Source organism: Bufo bufo, chromosome 1, assembly GCF_905171765.1.
Source record: "Bufo bufo chromosome 1, aBufBuf1.1, whole genome shotgun sequence".
Lineage (NCBI taxonomy): Eukaryota > Metazoa > Chordata > Amphibia > Anura > Bufonidae > Bufo > Bufo bufo.
This window is the reverse complement of record NC_053389.1, coordinates 751,723,907-751,741,838: the sequence shown is the minus strand read 5'-3', so window position 1 is coordinate 751,741,838 and position 17,932 is coordinate 751,723,907. Positions and strand designations below refer to the sequence as shown.

The window sequence follows — 17,932 nt, the reverse complement described above, 5'->3', positions numbered from 1 at the left end:
GCTTATGCCGCTCTACAGAGCACTAGTGAGACCTCATTTGGAGTATTGTGCTCAGATAAAACTTACCAGGAAAGATTAAAGGACCTTAACATGTATAGCTTGGAAGAAAGACGAGACAGAGGGGATATAATAGAAACTTTTAAATACATAAAGGGAATCAACTCGGTAAAAGAGGAGAGAATATTTAAAAGAAGAAAAACTGCTACAAGAGGACATAGTTTTAAATTAGAGGGGCAAAGGTTTAAAAGTAATATCAGGAAGTATTACTTTACTGAGAGAGTAGCGGATGCATGGAATAGCCTTCCTGCAGAAGTGGTAGCTGCAAATACAGTGAAGGAGTTTAAGCATGCATGGGATAGGCATAAGGCCATCCTTCATATAAGATAGGGCCGGGGGCTATTCATAGTATTCAGTACATTGGGCAGACTAGATGGGCCAAATGGTTCTTATCTGCCGACACATTCTATGTTTCTATGTATGTTTCTATTACGTAGATAACACACTGATTTCAATATCAACAGTCAAATAATTCACTCTTCCTGCAGGGGTGCTGCAGGGGACTTAAACATTTGCTACCGGATTCCCCCAGATGTTACAGCTGAATGTCAGGGGTCTAAGCAGTAGAACTGTTACACGCTTCTTCTTGTAGGACCCGTATAATGAATAGTCCAAAGTAGACAACACCATTAATCACAATTCTGGTCCACATAACTATTGATGTCTGTATGCGATTTGTCACATGGCCAAGGAATTTTCGAGAATCCAGTCCTGATGTTTCTAAGCCATTCATACTGGCATATGTTCTGTTTTTCACCACTTAAGACTTGCAATGAACGGTGAATAGTCAATTACACTTGAATGGCATTTGTACCTGATATCATACTTTTCTGCTCCATACTGCCCCTTTATTGCATAGTTTATCTCTTGTAAACAAATTTCTAAGATCTATGATCCAACTTCGATGACTCGGACTCCACCACAGGATTACCATGGAGTCTTTACCTTCCAGACTCATTTAAGAACTATCCCTCCGGAGGTCAGAATCAGCAAGCTCTGCAAGAGTAGTCAGTGGAAATAGGTTCTCCTCTTCAGGGGTTACAGCTCTGCAGGTAGAGCAGAGAAATTAGGAGGCAAAGATGGCGGTCTAGGTCATAGATATTCTGAATAACAAACCCAAAGAAACAGAAGACAGATGAGAACACGGTTAGTGTGACACAATGGGAATATATGAGTAGAAGTAATACAAAAGTTTAAATAGGTTGTCTAGGCCTAGGAGGTATTGTTCCAGCAGTTGTGACCACTGAGGCCTGTGACTGACACAGGACCAAGCCATTTTCTGGTCTTATGGGGCCTGGAAGCAACCAGAAACAGCGCTGTGGTAAGGGAATGGTGGAACTGTAAACAGATACGTTTTTTTTTGTTTATCTCTGTACATCTTAGAACCATAGGGCTTGTCAGCTCCTAGGCCGAACAACTCCTTTAAACACAGAACATAGATTTATTCTTAGGAGATTAGATAACCAGATAGTAAAAGAGATACTAAATGTTGTGATTATAGGTTCCAAGAATCAAGCCAACAAAAAACATTTACAGCCAAAACCAAAGAAATTTGAAAAGTGCCACCCAAATGGTAGAAGGCAACATGCTTGTTATGTGTGTGTTACTCGCCCAATATATAATCATCTCCTCCTTTTTTTACAGTACAAATTCCTTTAAGGGTGTGTTCACAGGGAATGGATATTGTAGATTTGCTACTGTGGATTTGCAAGTGGCAAATCTGCAGTGGTTTACAATACCTTCAAAGTGGATGAGACTTTAAAGAGTAATTGTACTATCACAAAAATATATCCGTCAAGATACAATGGCCTCAGGATACAATATTTTCAACATACAATGGTCTTTTCTGTCTCATCGTAAGGTGAAACTATATACTTATATGCAATACCTCAGACTCAGATCCAACCAATCAAGGCCACTTCTCTGGTAAAATAGCTATATTAGTTGCTAGTTAATGTTATCAACTATTCCTGACTGTTATAGGTAAGGACTTGTTTTATTAGTCTTAGTTATCTGCTTATTTTTCCTAAATCTTCATTTTCTCTTATCTTGGATAACATTTTGGGGCTTTGGAACCGATTATTCAGCTTTCAATGGTTTCAACAAACAATGGTCCTCCTGGAACCAATTAATATTATATCTTGAGGGACCACTGTATTTAATTTAATAGAGAATGGTATAATTAGCACATTTCTAAATCACTTCGTTTAAAAAATGCATCCACCTGAAAAAAAGCTGTAAAGTCATGGCCACTAGGGTTCTCATTTGCACCGAACTTGCAGTGCACTGCCTGTTGTTGGTTAGATCCATCTCTAGTAACAGCAAAATAGAACACCGTTCACGGTAAGTGGGGGCATGTCAGAGATATATGAGCTCCTAAGCCTGATAGAAGAACTGCTTCTACACTGCTGCTGAAGAGCAGAGAAACTCCTGTGTGTCTGAAAGTCTGATCTCCCCCACCCACCAACCCCTTATCAGCTTACTGAGCTCGCTAGAGGAAAACAAACACAGTGGGAAGTGAGGTCACTGCATACTGTACTCACAGAAGGGAGATGCTTCTGCTTATGAAAGAAATGCATCTAGCTGTGCAGCCGAAACAGGGAGTAATATGGCTGAGAAAAACATTAGGGCAGCCCAAAAAAGACCTGACCTGCTCCTTCACAGATATGATTCTACACAACCATTATCCAAATTTTTTTTTTATTGGAAAACTCAGATACGCTTTAAGAAATGTTATCTACATGCTGCTAAAAACCCCCACCGTACATTGACCTACACAGCATATTTTATATCCACAGCATTTATGTCAATCTATGCTGTGGGTATCCATCACTGATTTCACCCTTTGCTTGTTAAGCTGAACCTTTTCATTTTATTTTTGAAAAAGGAACTATATACGTTTGTACTCATGCACTACTCATAAAGGGGTTGTCCATTCCATTGTGTAAACTTATGCCCTATCCACAGGATAGGGCATAAGTGTCTGATCTGTGAGGGATTGTCCTCGCAAATCACTAGAATGGGGACCTATGTTCAATCGTCTAAATGGGGCGGCAGACATGAATGAGCACCGCTGCTCCATTCAGCTGTATGGGACTGCTCTAGCTAACCAAGTGCAAGCGCTTGGCTATCTACAGCAACTCCATACAGCTAAATGGACTGGCAGCGCACATGCATGTGTGCCGTTCCAGTCAAACGTGGGAACACCAGCCTCCATTCTAGTCATCAGTGTTGGCCCTGACAGCTGGAACCCAGCCATTTAGATCCTTGTTCGCTGACTTCTGAATTGGGGATAAGTTGTTGTATTGAAACAACCTTTTTAACTCCTTAAGGACCGGGCTCATTTTCACCTTAAGGATCAGGCCATTTTTTGCAAATCTGACCAGTGTCATTTTATGTGGTGATAACTTTAAAACGCTTTGACTTATCCAGGCCATTCTGAGATTTTTTTTTTCATCACAGATTGTACTTCATGACACTGGTAAAATGGAGCAAAAAAAAAATCTTTTTTACTTATAAAAAAAATACCAAATTTACAAAAATGTTGGAAAAAATAGCAAATTTTCAAGTTTCAATTTCTCTACTTCTATAATACATAGTAATATCTACAAAGATAGTTATTACTTTACATTCCCCATATGTCTACTTCATGTTTGGATCATTTTGGGAATTACATTTTATTTTTTGGGAATGTTACAAGGCTTAGAAGTTTAGAAGCAAATCTTGAATTTTTCAGAAATTTTCAAAAACCCACTTTTCAAGGACCAGTTCAGATCTCTTTGTGAGGCTTGTGAGTCACTTTGTGAGGCTTACATAATCGAAACCACCCAAAAATGACCCCATTCTAGAAACTACACCCCTCAAGGTATTCAAAACTGATTTTTACAAACTTTGTTAACCCTTTAGGTGTTCTACAAGACTTAATGGAAAATGGAGATACAATTTCAAAATTTTACTTTTTTGGAAGATTTTCCATTTTAATAATTTTTTCCAGTTACAAAGCAAGGGTTAACAGCCAAACCAAACCCAATATTTATGGCTCTGATTCTGTAGTTTACAAAAACACCCCATATGTGGTCGTAAACTGCTGTACGGGCACACGGCAGGGCGCAGAAGGAAAGGAATGCCATACGGTTTTTGGAAGGCAGATTTTGCTGGACTGGTTTTTTGACACCATGTCCCATTTGAAGCCCCCCTGATGCACCCCTAGAGTAGAAACTCCAAAAAAGTGACCCCATTTTAGAAACTACGGGATAGGGTGGCAGTTTTGTTGGTACTATTTTAGGGTACATATGATTTTTGGTTGCTCTATATTACACTTTCTTTGAGGCAAGGTATCAATAAATAGCTGTTTTGGCACCGTTTTTATTTTTTGTTATTTACAACATTCATCTGACAGGTTAGATCATGTGCTATTTTGATAGACCAGGTTGTCACGGACGCGGCGATACCTAATATGTATATATTGTTTTTATTTATGTAAGTTTTACACAATGATTTCATTTTTGAAACAAAAAAAATCATGTTTTAGTGTTTCCATAGTCTGAAAGCCATAGTTTTTTCAGTTTTTGGGCGATTATCTTGAGTAGGGTATTATTTTTGCGGGATGAGATGATGGTTTGATTGGCACTATTTTGGGGTGCATATGACTTTTTGATCACTTGCTATTACACTTTTTGTGATGTAAGGTGACAAAAAATGGTTTATTTAGCACAGTTTTTTTTTTTTTTTTTTTTACGGTGTTCACCTGAGGGGATAGGTTATGTGATATTTTTATAGAGCCAGTCGATACGGACGTGGCAATACCTAATATGTATACTTTTTTTTTATTTATGTAAGTTTTACACAATAATATCATTTTTGAAACAAAAAAAAATCATGTTTTAGTGTCTCCATATTCTGAGAGCCATAGTTTTTTCAGTTTTTTGGTGATTATCTTAGGTAGGGTCTAATTTTTTGTGGGATGAGATGACGGTTTGATTGGCACTATTTTGGGGTGCATATGACTTTTTGATCACTTGCTATTACACTTTTTGTGATATAAGATGACAAAAAATGATTTATTTAGCACAGTTTTTATTTTTATTTTTTTACGGTGTGTATCTGAGGGGTTAGGTCATGTGATATTTTTATAGAGCCGGTCGATACGGACGCGGCGATACCTAATATGTATACTTTTTTTTTTTTATGTAAGTTTTACACAATAACAGCTTTTTTAAAACAAAAAAAATGATGTTTTAGTGTCTCCATATTCTGAGCCATAGTTTTTTTATTTTTTGGGCGATTGTCTCAGGTAGGGGCTCATTTTTTGCAGGATGAGGTGACGGTTAGATTGGAACTATTTTGGTGGGCAAACGCTTTTTTGATCGCTTGCTGTTGTACTTTTTGTGATGTAAGGTGACAAAAAATGGTTTATTTAGCACAGTTTTTATTTTTATGGTGTTCATCTGAGGGGTTAGGTCATGTGATATGTTTATAGAGCTGATATGTCTACTTTTTTCCCCCCCTATTTTTTACCAATTTTTTTTTTTACTTTATTTGGGGAAAATGACGTTTTTTGTTTATTTTTACTTGAAACTTTTAATTTTTGGGGGAAAACTTAATTTTTTCAAAAATTTTTCACTTTATTTTTTGTCCCACTTTTGGACTTCAACTTTTGGGGGTCTAATCCTTTACAATGCTTTCTAATACTTCTGTATTGGAATGCATTGGCTGTATGAGTAATACAGTGAGTATTACTCATACAGCTTCCGGCCTGTGAGATCCAGGGGGCTGGATCTCACAGGCTCGTCACAGGAAGGCAGCGCCGATGCCTCAGGAAGGCATCGTGCTGCCTTCCATGCCATCGAGTCCCCCCTACAGCCGTATGGGGACCCGATGGCACCGCCACCCGCCGCCACACCAGGTAAAAGCCGCAAACCGCAGGTCTGAATTGACCTGCGGTTTGCGGCGATCGCCGACACGGGGGGTCACAGGACCCCCCCACGCATTTAGCCAAGGTGCCTGCTCAATGATTTGAGCAGGCACCGGGTTCCGATCACCGCCCGCCGCACGGCGGTGATCGGAAATACACAGGGCGTACAGGTATGCCCTGTGTCCTTAAGTACCAGGATATCAGGGCGTACCTGTACGCCCTGTGTCCGGAAGAGGTTAAAGGAGAACCCAAAACACAGTTTAAAGACACCTGTGGTACATGCGCACTATTCGCGCTGTACATGTTTGATTGTTGGTCAGTTTTATTGTAGTAAATCGAGCAAGGGGTATACTCACGGAGACTTGGGTGCAATATACTGTGCAGCTTTAATACTCAATAATATATTAGGAATCAGGAGAATAGCGCTCCAACCAAGACAAAACCAAAAGCCATTCTACAAAGGGAAAACACATCAGTTATCATTACTATTCGGACATAAATACTTCACCATTTCTAATCTTCTTCTATGTACAGATCCTTTACTCCAAAGGTGGTCATACACCTTCTGTAGCTGTCAGCTGATTGCTCATTAGGGTGACCGCTATTCCCGCTGCAATTGCGATGGACAGCAGGTAAACCGTGAAGAGAAGGCAGCACTCGGCGGGGGTGACGGTAGTTGATACCCCACCGATTTGATAATGATGACTTGTCCTGAGGATAGGCCCTCAACATAAAAAAAGCAGACAACCCCTTTAAATATGATCTTACTAGCTGAAATTGGCAAGTTCAGACTCATTCATCTAATTTTACAATAGATTTGTTTCATAAATGCATGTACATTACTTCAATACTTTATCTCCCATATCTTCGTTTCCTTCAGTAGCATGTATAGGTATATGTGTGACCGATATGAGCAGCACTATTGATAAGTCTAGCCTAACCTGCTCTGCAGTGCTAATGGCTGTACTAATAATTGACATTATTTCCCTCTTATATCTCTATGATGTGTGCACTGGAAGCATCTTGAGCGCTTTCTTGCTATTCCACTCACCCAGGGGTCCGTCACATGATTGCACAGCACAGTGCGAGAATTGTCAAGTGTTGTGGACACCGCACGGCAGGAGGCGACATTATTTGTGATCTGGAATAACAATGCACACGGTCAGTTTAGCTGATACACAATGGACTGAACTTCACTCAAGTCACTTCCATGAGCTAAATGTCATTCATGGTGTTACCCTAAGCCACATACAGTAGTATCGTCTGTCCTATTCTCAAAGTGTCTGGGGAAAATCATTAGTGGTAGTTTAGGTTATACAATATGAGCTCTGATTTGTTGCTTTTGTCATCAAAGGCCCACCAAAGACAATTTTTAAAAATGATTATTGTGTCGACCCCAAATAAGTCAACAATCATTGGTGATCCTTGGTTGCTCACAGTGGACCTCACTTGTAACACTGAAGAAATGACAACATCAGCATTACATTTATTGTCTGCTTTTGACAATCTCTTTTTGTTACAAGGATCCCTAAAAATGAAGCTGCTGCAGGGTTGTCCTGCTGTTGGGACCTCCATTTATTGGCTGTGAAAATTGTTCAATTCTCCTACAGTGCCACCACAGAAGAAATAAAGAATGACATGGTTCCCATTGAAATATATGTATATTGTGTGGATGTGTTGGATCTTCCAGATTTATATCTGCTCTCCACTCGCTAGGAGAAGTCTTGGTAATCTCTTCTGTTTTTATCATTGCAGTGATCATTCCATCAATAAGGACATATAGATTATCAGATGGGATGGTCCTCCACCTGAGTGTCCAGGGTATAGATGAAGATATAACTGTGACCAGAGAAAATCTAGGAGAGCTTTTCTAATGTCCATCTCAGACAGGATGCATTCATATCTCCAGATTGTGCCATGCAATTTATGTATTACTGCTTTTCCTTATATACAGATGTGTTTAAACTTAGCTTGAATTTGGTAAAGGCTCCAATTTCTCTATAAGCAATTGAATATAGCTACATGCTAGCAAAACCCTTGACATAATGTAATTCACATCACAACCACTGGGTGGCCACACATAGACACCTACAGCATAGACATCTCATGACAAAATATCCACCTTATTTTGGTGGTACCTGCCTCTATTGTATGTTACATCTCTACATTGTGAACAGATGCACACGACATAACAATATATTAACTCTATATGGGGACTATAGGCCTCTTCACACAGCCTGACCAAGCAAGCAAGCAAGCAATTATCATGAAAGAAGATTCATTCCCAATAAATGCCTGCTTGTCACAGGTGGTGGAGAGCTGAATTTGTACCTGCAGCAATCAATTCCTCTGTATGGGGATGAGTGATCGCTAATGTGCTTTCACCTGATGAACAAGCGTTTGATCCTTCATTGGGTGATCAGTGGCATTTTCACACAGGGCAATTATTCAGAATGAGCGTTTGCACAAATGTTTGTTCCCAATAATCAGTCTGATAACCATCTCTTGTAAGGGTACCTAGAGTTTGTCACCTACTTTACACATATTAAACCTTTCTTTCTGTTTTCTGTGTATCTGATGTTGAAAAAACAAAGTGTGATGATATATGCTGATGACTTGAAGGTGCCCTGGTGCATTCCCTACTGATGCAGGTGCCCATGGCCTCCGTAGACTGCTGTTGATCTATCCTCCCATATTTCATTGTAAGACAGCCCATTCCCATTTCGTCCTACGGCAGCACAGAATGGGTTAACCTTGTCATCATATTTTCCTAGGACCGCCCACCTAGATAGGAACATATTAATCAATTAAATAATCAATTCCCTCACCCTATAAGACCCGCTCTCCCATAATGCCTCCTTGTGTTTTTTTTTGTCCTCATCTGAGGATGAAGCCCACCTATGTCTTCTCGGCTGTTATACCTTGTTGTGTCAAGGTTTATAGGCCTCAGAGTGGGAATAACCATGTATTCTCCCTGGCTCCACTTCTGACCCGCTAGCGCCATCCCTAGTATGGGACTCCGGTCGGGGGTTTGAAGCTGTCAGGCGGCGCACTTACCTTACGGGCCGCGAGGTACTTAACTTCCGGAAGCCGCGATGTACCCGAACTTCCGGCATACTGGAACACACTGTGGAACGCAGGTGCGGTGTATCTGACGTCACTGGCCTGCCGCCTCACTCCCGTCTTGGCGCCAAATTCAAAGTTAAGTAGCGGTGTTTTGCTGAGCTCCGGTGCCTGTTGTGCCTGGCAGCCGAACGCTAGCATTTTTAAGGTATAGGCCTGTCCTGTTGTCAGGCAAACCTTCTATTGATTATGCTTCCCTGCTTTTTCACTGCCCTTTATTTTATACAGATGTCCAGTGTATCCAGGAGGGAAGAGAAGAGTTCCCGCAAGAGCAGGCACAGGATGTGCCAATCGTGTGAACAGCCACTTCCAGATGATTTCCTTCAGGATCTCTGCATAAGGTGCTATCGGGATACTCAGGAAACTTCCCCGCCAAGGAAAAAACGGAGGTCTAGTTCTCCTCTCTGCATTTCCTGCCTTCAACCCCTACCGGATAATCACTCCTCTAATATTTGTGAGTAATGTTCTCACCCTGACGTTTCATCTGAAGATGAGACAAGTAAGATGATATCCCTCTTTAAATCCTTTCTCAAAAAATCCAAGTCCAAAAAGAGGGGTACTAAAAGGAGACCTTGTTCCCCATCCACCTCTGAGAGATCGTCACGTTCAGAAGGAGAAATCTCCTCAGTTTCTGATTTTCCTATTATTGAGGAAAATTTTTTACTTGATAAAAGGGACACGAATCATCTGATTAAAGAGGTCAAGAATATTATGGAAACCAATAAAGAAAAATCCAGCAAGCATAATGAAGAAGATCTCTTTTATTTTCCTAAAAAGAAAGCATCAGTATTTCCCGAACACCCAGTCCTGGATGCCGTAATGAATAAGGAATGGGAACATCCGGTTGGAAGAATAAATTTGGGTTCCAGGTTCAGGAGCGTATATAAAACGGATCCTGCTGAATCCTTATCCTGGGGGACCCCTGCTAAAGTCGATCCGGCTGTAACTAGATTGGCCAAAAGATCGTTCTTTCCCTCTGACGATTCATCTCTTCTGAAGGATCCTATGGAGAAGAAGGCTGATGGTCTCCTCAAAAGACAACATACTTACCTCGCCTCTCTCAATAAAGCTGCTATGGCAACCGTTCCTGTAGCCCGGGCGCTTAGAGTGTGGCTCAGCCATCTGGGCAGGGACGTTGAAAACGGGGTATCAAGAGAAGAACTTCTCAAGCAGTGGCCTACCCTCAAGTTGGCAGCGGAATTTCTCTGTGATTTCCCGGTTGATACCATAAGACTGTGTGCCAAAAACATGGCATTAGCTAACTCGATCCGTAGGTCTCTCTGGCTGAAGATTTGGTCTGGTGACTCTTCTTCAAAAAATAATCTGTGTGGCCTTTCTTTTGAGCCCGGGAAGTTGTTCGGATCGCATTTGGATAAACTCCTTGAAGCTAACACGGAGGATAAAGCACTGAACTTTCCGCAAACCCAGGACAAATCCAGGTTTTTTCGTCCCTATAAAGGACAAGACTCGAGAAGATCAAACTTCAGAGGACGTTCTGGCCGAGGAAGATCTGATCGTAGAGCCTGGGCCCCCTCAGAGAAACCTAAGAAAAAAGGGGAGGATAATAGACCTCCAAAATCAGAGTTCTAACGCCAGAAGACTATTTCTTCTGAGGTGATGCCAAAATAACTGATTAGACCTTATTGATGACATATCCTTCATGGACAGGCACAGGTTCTGTATGTATAGTTTGATAGTGGGTTTCCAAAATAATTTCCTCTGGTATACCCCAGATACCCCAGTCTCACATTAGTGTATAGGTTGATGGTGGACCCCAGGATCATTTCTTCAGGTAAGATCTAGGAACCCCAGTCTGATGCTGGTGTAAAGTGCATAGGTTGATGATGGACCATAAAGATAATTTCCTCTAGTACAGTGGTGGCAAACCTATGGCACTGGTGCCAGAGGCAGCACTCAGAGCCCTCTCTGTGGGCACCCACACCCTATGGTGTGCCAATATGCCTCAGATTTTTCCTGCCATTAATCAGCACAGAGTGCACTATGAACAGCACAGGCAGCGCACTGAATGTAGGCAGGCTATTATAGCTAAATGATAAAGTACATAGAAGATATACTACAGTATATTGGACTGTAGTATCCAGGTTACATTGCCGTGTTGGCACTTTGCGATAAAGTGGGTTTTGGGTTGCAGTTTGGGCACTTGGTCTGTAAAAGGTTCACCATCACTGCTCTAGTACAACCTAAATACCCTAGTATGACACTACTGTATAGTTTGATGGTGGACAGCAGGATAACTTCCTTTGGTAAACCTGAGGAACCCTAGTCTGATGCTGGTGTAAAGTGTAAAGGGTGATGGTGGCCCCAGGATAATTTCTTCTAGTAAACCCTAGGAATCCCAGTCTGATGGTGATGTAAAGTGTATAGGTTGATGGTGATCCCCCAGGGTAATTTACTCAGATAGACCCTAGCAACCCCAGTCTGATGCTGGTATAAAATGTATAGGTTGATGATGGACCACCAAGATCATTTCCTCTGGTACACCCTAGATACCCTAGTCTGACACTACTGTATAGGTTGATGGTGGACAGCAGGACAATTTCTTCTAGTATACCCTAGGAACCCCAGTCTGATGCTGGTACAAAGTGTATAGGTTGTTGGTGATCCACCAGGACTATTTCCTCTAGTGCGTCCTAGATGCCCCATTCTGATGCTGGTGTAAAGTGTAAAGGTTGATGGTGGCCCCCAGGATTATTTCTTCTAGTAAACCCTAGATACCCCATTATGTTGCTGGTATAAAGTAAAGAGTTTATTAGTAGTATCAGTAAATGGGAATGCTCTTATAAAACCGGTCTATTATATGCAGAAACAGGTTCTAGTGGTTATATATACTGTGAGTAATAAAGTGAATTCCGTACACACCCAAGAAGCTTGAAACACACATTAACAAGTGGTGCTACCCATGACATTTTGCAATAAACCCAGACAATTAATGATTAACTAAGATGATTATGATTATATGTCATATTAGAAAACACTTCTTGTAATCTACACATAATCTGTATAATCTGTTGTGATACTCTGCAAATACAGACCTCTTAGATATAACTGGAAGGGTTGTATGAGATTAAAAAAGACGGGTTTGTCTCGTCAAAAGATTGTGCTTGTTCAGGCTAATGGGGCCCTGGACAAAGGTGGTGATGTTTCTTAAAGTGAGATTTTTTTTTTTTACATTCATACAACCCCTTAAATGCTTCTTTTTCAGAATTTAATGAACTTACGGTATGCTTCACCCAGTCAATGTATTGGGAAAAGTATCCTATAGCGTGATGGAGCAGACACTTGGTCTCCTATAGAAATAACCAGAAATAAAAATGAGTCATTTACTTTATAGTAAAACAGATAACAGCCACTACAACATTAGTGGGTTAACGTATTATCCCGACAGTGTAACTTGATACCAACGTTAAGCTTCATAAGCTTTGCTCATTGTTAAACGGCGGGGCATCCACTTGACTACTACCACTCAGAGTAATCTCTGTTCAAGTGACAGCTGACCCAAAAGAGTCAAGAGACGTTGGTGCGGAACACTGAGGGATCAGGCAAAACTGTAGTCAGAGGCAGCTCAAGGTCAGGGCAGGCAGAGTACAAGCAATCCGATAAACAGTCCGCAGTCAGCTCAAGGTCAGTACAGAGATCAGGAGAAGTCAGGACAGACAGCAAAGGGTCAAAATCCAGGAAACATGGACAAATGATTGTAAACAGCATACCTTTGCAAGAACTAGCAAACTGGAACCTGTTGCTCAGGCACCCTCCCACAGGGGAAGGTGCCTTAAGTAACTCTGTCACGCCACAGGCTGGGGAATATTTGGCTGTGCATGCGATGGTTCTTTAAAAGCCAGACGGAGTGTGCGCCCTACAGGCACTGAGAGACACTTCCAACAAGAAACAGGCTGCGGACTACAAGAATGAGCAGCCAACAAAAGGCCGAGCCCAATAAGAAGGAGGGGAGCAGGTGAGCAGAGCATCAACCATGCTGGAGAGCGGAGCGGTAGCAGGCAAAGGTCACTACCATAACAGACTTACATTCTTCAGCTGACCAATTGTTCCCTGAATCAACGGTCCTCTGAGTGTGTAGATATTTTGCACTGTACGTTGTATCCCAACCTTAAAGAGCAAAAATGTGTTGTATTAGGTCACAAATACAGTATATCTATTATGAGTGCTGGGTGTCATTACCTGTGGTGTCTTCAGCAGGGCCAAGGGTGGACATACTCTGTAACCTATGTAATTGAACATGGTCTGTGCAAGTAAGGGGCTGACTTTTACCTAAACATAATAATGCTTCCTACTACCAAGGGAAAATTCTAGCAGGTGGAAAGCAAGGGGCCTATAAAATGTTCTTGCACAGGGGCCCTCTGCTATTGGGGAACCCCTACTCCATTTCGCCTTTGGACCATGTGGACAGTCTGTATAGTCAATGTTGTGTGGTCTATACTCACTTGAAGTTTAGGAGCCAACACAGCCAAAGTTTGGACACTGCTGTTTAACTTCCCCTGAAAAAAATAATCAGAGAGCATTTTTGCAATATACATTTGAAATTTTTATGTGGCTGCCATGCCAGGGATACTAAATCCCACAAAGACTATTACTATGCAATGAATAGGACATTTTAAAATAAAGGGATTAACCAGAAATTGATAATGATGACCTATCCTCAGGATAGGCCATCGTTATCACATTGTCTGGGGTACGAGGTCCGGCACCTCCCCAATCTGCTGTTTCAGGGAGCTGCGGCTCTCGTACATTGTATAGTGCCTGTGATTGGTATTGCAGCTCAGCTCCATTGTGTCGGACCCCTGCCGATTTGATATTGATGACCCATCCACAGGATAGACCCTTTAAGTATTATTGCAACATACATGCAATAAAATATTGCTAGGTTATGTAGATATATTTTCCTCTCTGGCAGCTTCTCATTCTTCTGGTACACTTTCTCCTGCATTCAGTGGTGGACTGACCTGCTCATTAGCTTCCTTCTCCTTTTAGTCATATGTCCCTACTTCTAAATTCATAGAAATATATATTTATATCTCTCTCTATACAGTGGAGAAGACAATTGGAGGGGGACGGGCATCACACAGTAAGTGCTATTTATTAGTGGAGTCACAGCTAGAAGAAACGTTGCGATTAAGATAAAACTTAAATAGTTTATTAGATATACACTAAAACTAGGGAGAAGTGTGAAAGTCCCTAAATCTACAAACAAACAAAAATTATATACTATATGTTGACACTAGACGTTTAAGAGATGCGTAAAGATCCCACCAGTACATGTGGCTGTACAAGAGGCGCGGAGCAACTACAGCATCAGCTAGTCATACAACATATGTATAATTGCTGGATAAACAGTGGTAACCTCATGCAACCACCACGGCCATCATAGCGCCGGAGCTGTCGCCTCACCACCAGAGGCTGACGGCACCTACATGTTTGTTTGTCCAACATTTAACCTAGCTCCAAATGAGCCTCTACAAGGCGAAACGTTGAGCTTCAATAATAGGTTTAGGGCACGGACATAGCGCATCCACATGCTATTTAGGGCAGACAGACATCAGCTGGATTCATTTTTGACCTTGAGTGTTTGCTGCATGGAGGGGCTTGCAGGGAGGATTTTTTCACCTGGTGTTCATTTAATGAGGGTCACCTATACAAAGGTGGTTACTCCCCTCCCCCCTGGCAACATTTAGTCCTAGACTTAGTAACCTTGTACTTGATGTTATAGCACATGATTACCTGTGATTTGAGCACGCCACAGTAGTTCTTTCACAGGTGCTGTCATCGCATGAGGTTACCACTGTTTTATCCAGCAATTATACATATGTTGTATGACTAGCTGATGCTGTAGTTGCTCCGCACCTCTTGTACAGCCACATGTACTGGTGGGATCTTTACGCATCTCTTAAACGTCTAGTGTCAACATATAGTATATCATTTTTGTTTGTTTGTAGATTTAGGGACTTTCACACTTCTCCCTAGTTTTAGTGTATATCTAATAAACTATTTAAGTTTTATCTTAATCACAACGTTTCTTCTAGCTGTGACTCCTTTAATAATTGCGAAACGTAAATTTCCTAGCAGAGTTTTTTCAGAACTATTTATTAGTAGAATTGCTGGAGCTGTGTGTGAGGGACTATTTTCTACTAATGGGTAAACAAGAGTAAACCGCAGTACACTCCTGGGAGATGCAGGTGCTTGACTGGGACAAACTGATAGCCACCCACAGAAGGTAAAGAAACCAAAGCTGCAGAGAGATGAGTAAAAAGAAAGCTAAAAAAAGGTGAAAATTACACTGGAGAACTGTTTCCTCTAAGCTGTGTTCTCTAGAATTGAAAGAGTTAAAAATTCCAAACTCTGAAGCAGGAACAGCTTTTATTGGGCGCGTTAATACTGGTTAGTATGCTGAATTAACCCTCCTCTTTCCAGAGACCACAGCTTGGAGGGAACGCTACACTGAAGAGCAGTGGTTTTTGCACTGATACAGTTAAAATAATAGTATGCATTATTCTATATATATATATATACACAATACAGACCAAAAGTTTGGACACACCTTCTCATTCAAAGAGTTTTCTTTATTTTCATGACTATGAAGGCATCAAAACTATGAATTAACACATGTGGAATTATATACATAACAAACAAGTGTGAAACAACTGAAAATATGTCATATTCTAGGTTCTTCAAAGTAGCCACCTTTTGCTTTGATTACTGCTTTGCACACTCTTGGCATTCTCTTGATGAGCTTCAAGAGGTAGTCACCTGAAATGGTCTTCCAACAGTCTTGAAGGAGTTCCCAGAGATGCTTAGCACTTGTTGGCCCTTTTGCCTTCACTCTGCGGTCCAGCTCACCCCAAACCATCTCGATTGGGTTCAGGTCCGGTGATTGTGGAGGCCAGGTCATCTGGCGCAGCACCCCATCATTGTTCTTCATGGTCAAATAGCCCTTACTTTCAAAGTTTTCCCAATTTTTCGGCTGACTGACTGACCTTCATTTCTTAAAGTAATGATGGCCACTCGTTTTTCTTGCCATAATACCAATTCTAACAGTCTATTCAGTAGGACTATCAGCTGTGTATCCACCTGACTTCTCCTCAACGCAACTGATGGTCCCAACCCCATTTATAAGGCAAGAAATCACACTTATTAAACCTGACAGGGCACGCCTGTGAAGTGAAAACCATTTCAGGGGACTACCTCTTGAAGCTCATCAAGAGAATGCCAAGAGTGTGCAAAGCAGTAATCAAAGCAAAAGGTGGCTACTTTGAAGAACCTAGAATATGACATATTTTCAGTTGTTTCACACTTGTTTGTTATGTATATAATTCCACATGTGTTAATTCATAGTTTTGATGCCTTCAGTGTGAATCTTCATAGTCATGAAAATAAAGAAAACTCTTTGAATGAGAAGGTGTGTCCAAACTTTTGGTCTGTACTGTATATTTTATTTTTTCATTTTTGAGATAACCCCTTTTTTAACTTTCAGTAGAAGTTGTTGTACCTGTTGAAAAAAAAACTGCTCCCTTCCTCTCCTTTCTGGTTCCTTGGCTCTATTCAGCAGTCTTCTGGTAAACTCGATGGATAGATTCACGTGTGTCGCTCTAGTCAATGACTGGCCTCAATAGTAACATGTTCCTAAGAGGCACATGACCGAGCAGTGATGTGCCACTTAAGGACAGGTCACTGCTGAGGCCAGTCATTGGCTGCAGCGGTGCTTGTGACCCTATCCGTCCAGTTTACAAGCCATCTACCAGAAGACCACTTAATGGAGCCAAGGAGCTGGAACGGAGAAGGGGGGAGCAAGAGAGTATGATTTGTTTTCAACAGGTATAACAGCTGCTAGTGAAAATTAAAACAGCCCAAAAGCTGGTCAGTGTAGTCAATGTAGACTCCACTGTAGATGCTCAGTAAGACTCATATATGATACCATGCCAGGATTGCCACATTAGACATTAATAATATGTATTCTTGACTCATGCAGGATAGCAAATAAACTTATCTTGGGTATTACACTTCATACAGTTATCGGACAGTTCGGTCTATTCTGTCAGTAATATACTCTACACATACAAACAATATAAGCAAGTAATATGCCACCATGAGATCATTAACCGATTTCTATGTATTATAATCATTGCTAAGAATTAATTACACATGCTGAGTGAATAAGCAATAATGATATGTCTCTTGATTTAGACTATAATGTTAGACCATATGGTATTCAGATGACTGACCTAAGGGAAACAGTTGGAGAGGGGCTCTAGTAAACTAAAGCCTCCCCTCCATAGGATAAGCAATGACATATTGTATCTCTTACATGATACATTTTTTGGGAGTGAGGGAACACGTGAGAGATATAGAAAAAGCAAAGGATGAACAGAATATTAATAACTTAAAAAAAATACCAAACTACCAAAACACTTAAAATTATGCCATAAAAGCAATTCCAAACTGTAGAAAGAAGATTGGATTGCTATTGGATCCCACTAGAAATGTAATTGTTGTATTGTAATGTAACAATAATAGAGTATAAAGATTTTAAGGGGAACTTTGCAGACTCAATTTTTCTTTTTTGCTACAGTGAAAATAGGGTCGTCCTGTTATGGCATGAGGATACATTTAAGTGGATATTATTTGACATTGATGATAAAATTCTTACTGCCTATAACCACCTCCAGGGGAAGCTCCTTACATACAGATTTATATAGCTAGCAGTGCACTGAATTCAATGAGATCTGTATGAATCCAAATGCAGTGTTCTCCTAGTGGTGAAAAGACTGTTTAGGATTGGTTGAGCGCACGAGCTGGTACAATGAAGAT

At 40.9% G+C, this 17,932-nt stretch overlaps 1 protein-coding gene across 3 annotated transcripts in view; it reads right to left on the bottom strand.

Annotated features, from left to right (window-relative positions):
* Window positions 1-413: 413 nt before the first annotated feature.
* PROM2 (prominin 2) overlaps window positions 414-17,932 on the bottom strand; it is a 76,286-nt gene continuing 58,767 nt past the window's right edge. For 2 of the 3 annotated variants that reach the window (XM_040414471.1, XM_040414473.1), the window contains 6 exons: window positions 13,555-13,608; window positions 13,139-13,219; window positions 12,334-12,402; window positions 7,023-7,112; window positions 6,328-6,425; window positions 414-1,103 (listed from right to left, as the gene is read on the bottom strand). In XM_040414471.1, the coding sequence (XP_040270405.1) occupies window positions 1,016-1,103; window positions 6,328-6,425; window positions 7,023-7,112; window positions 12,334-12,402; window positions 13,139-13,219; window positions 13,555-13,608 (480 nt within the window). In that variant the 3' untranslated portion in view covers window positions 414-1,015. Of the gene's footprint in view, window positions 1,161-6,327; window positions 6,426-7,022; window positions 7,113-12,333; window positions 12,403-13,138; window positions 13,220-13,554; window positions 13,609-17,932 lie in introns of all 3 variants that reach the window. The other variant, XM_040414472.1, reaches the window with a different exon arrangement.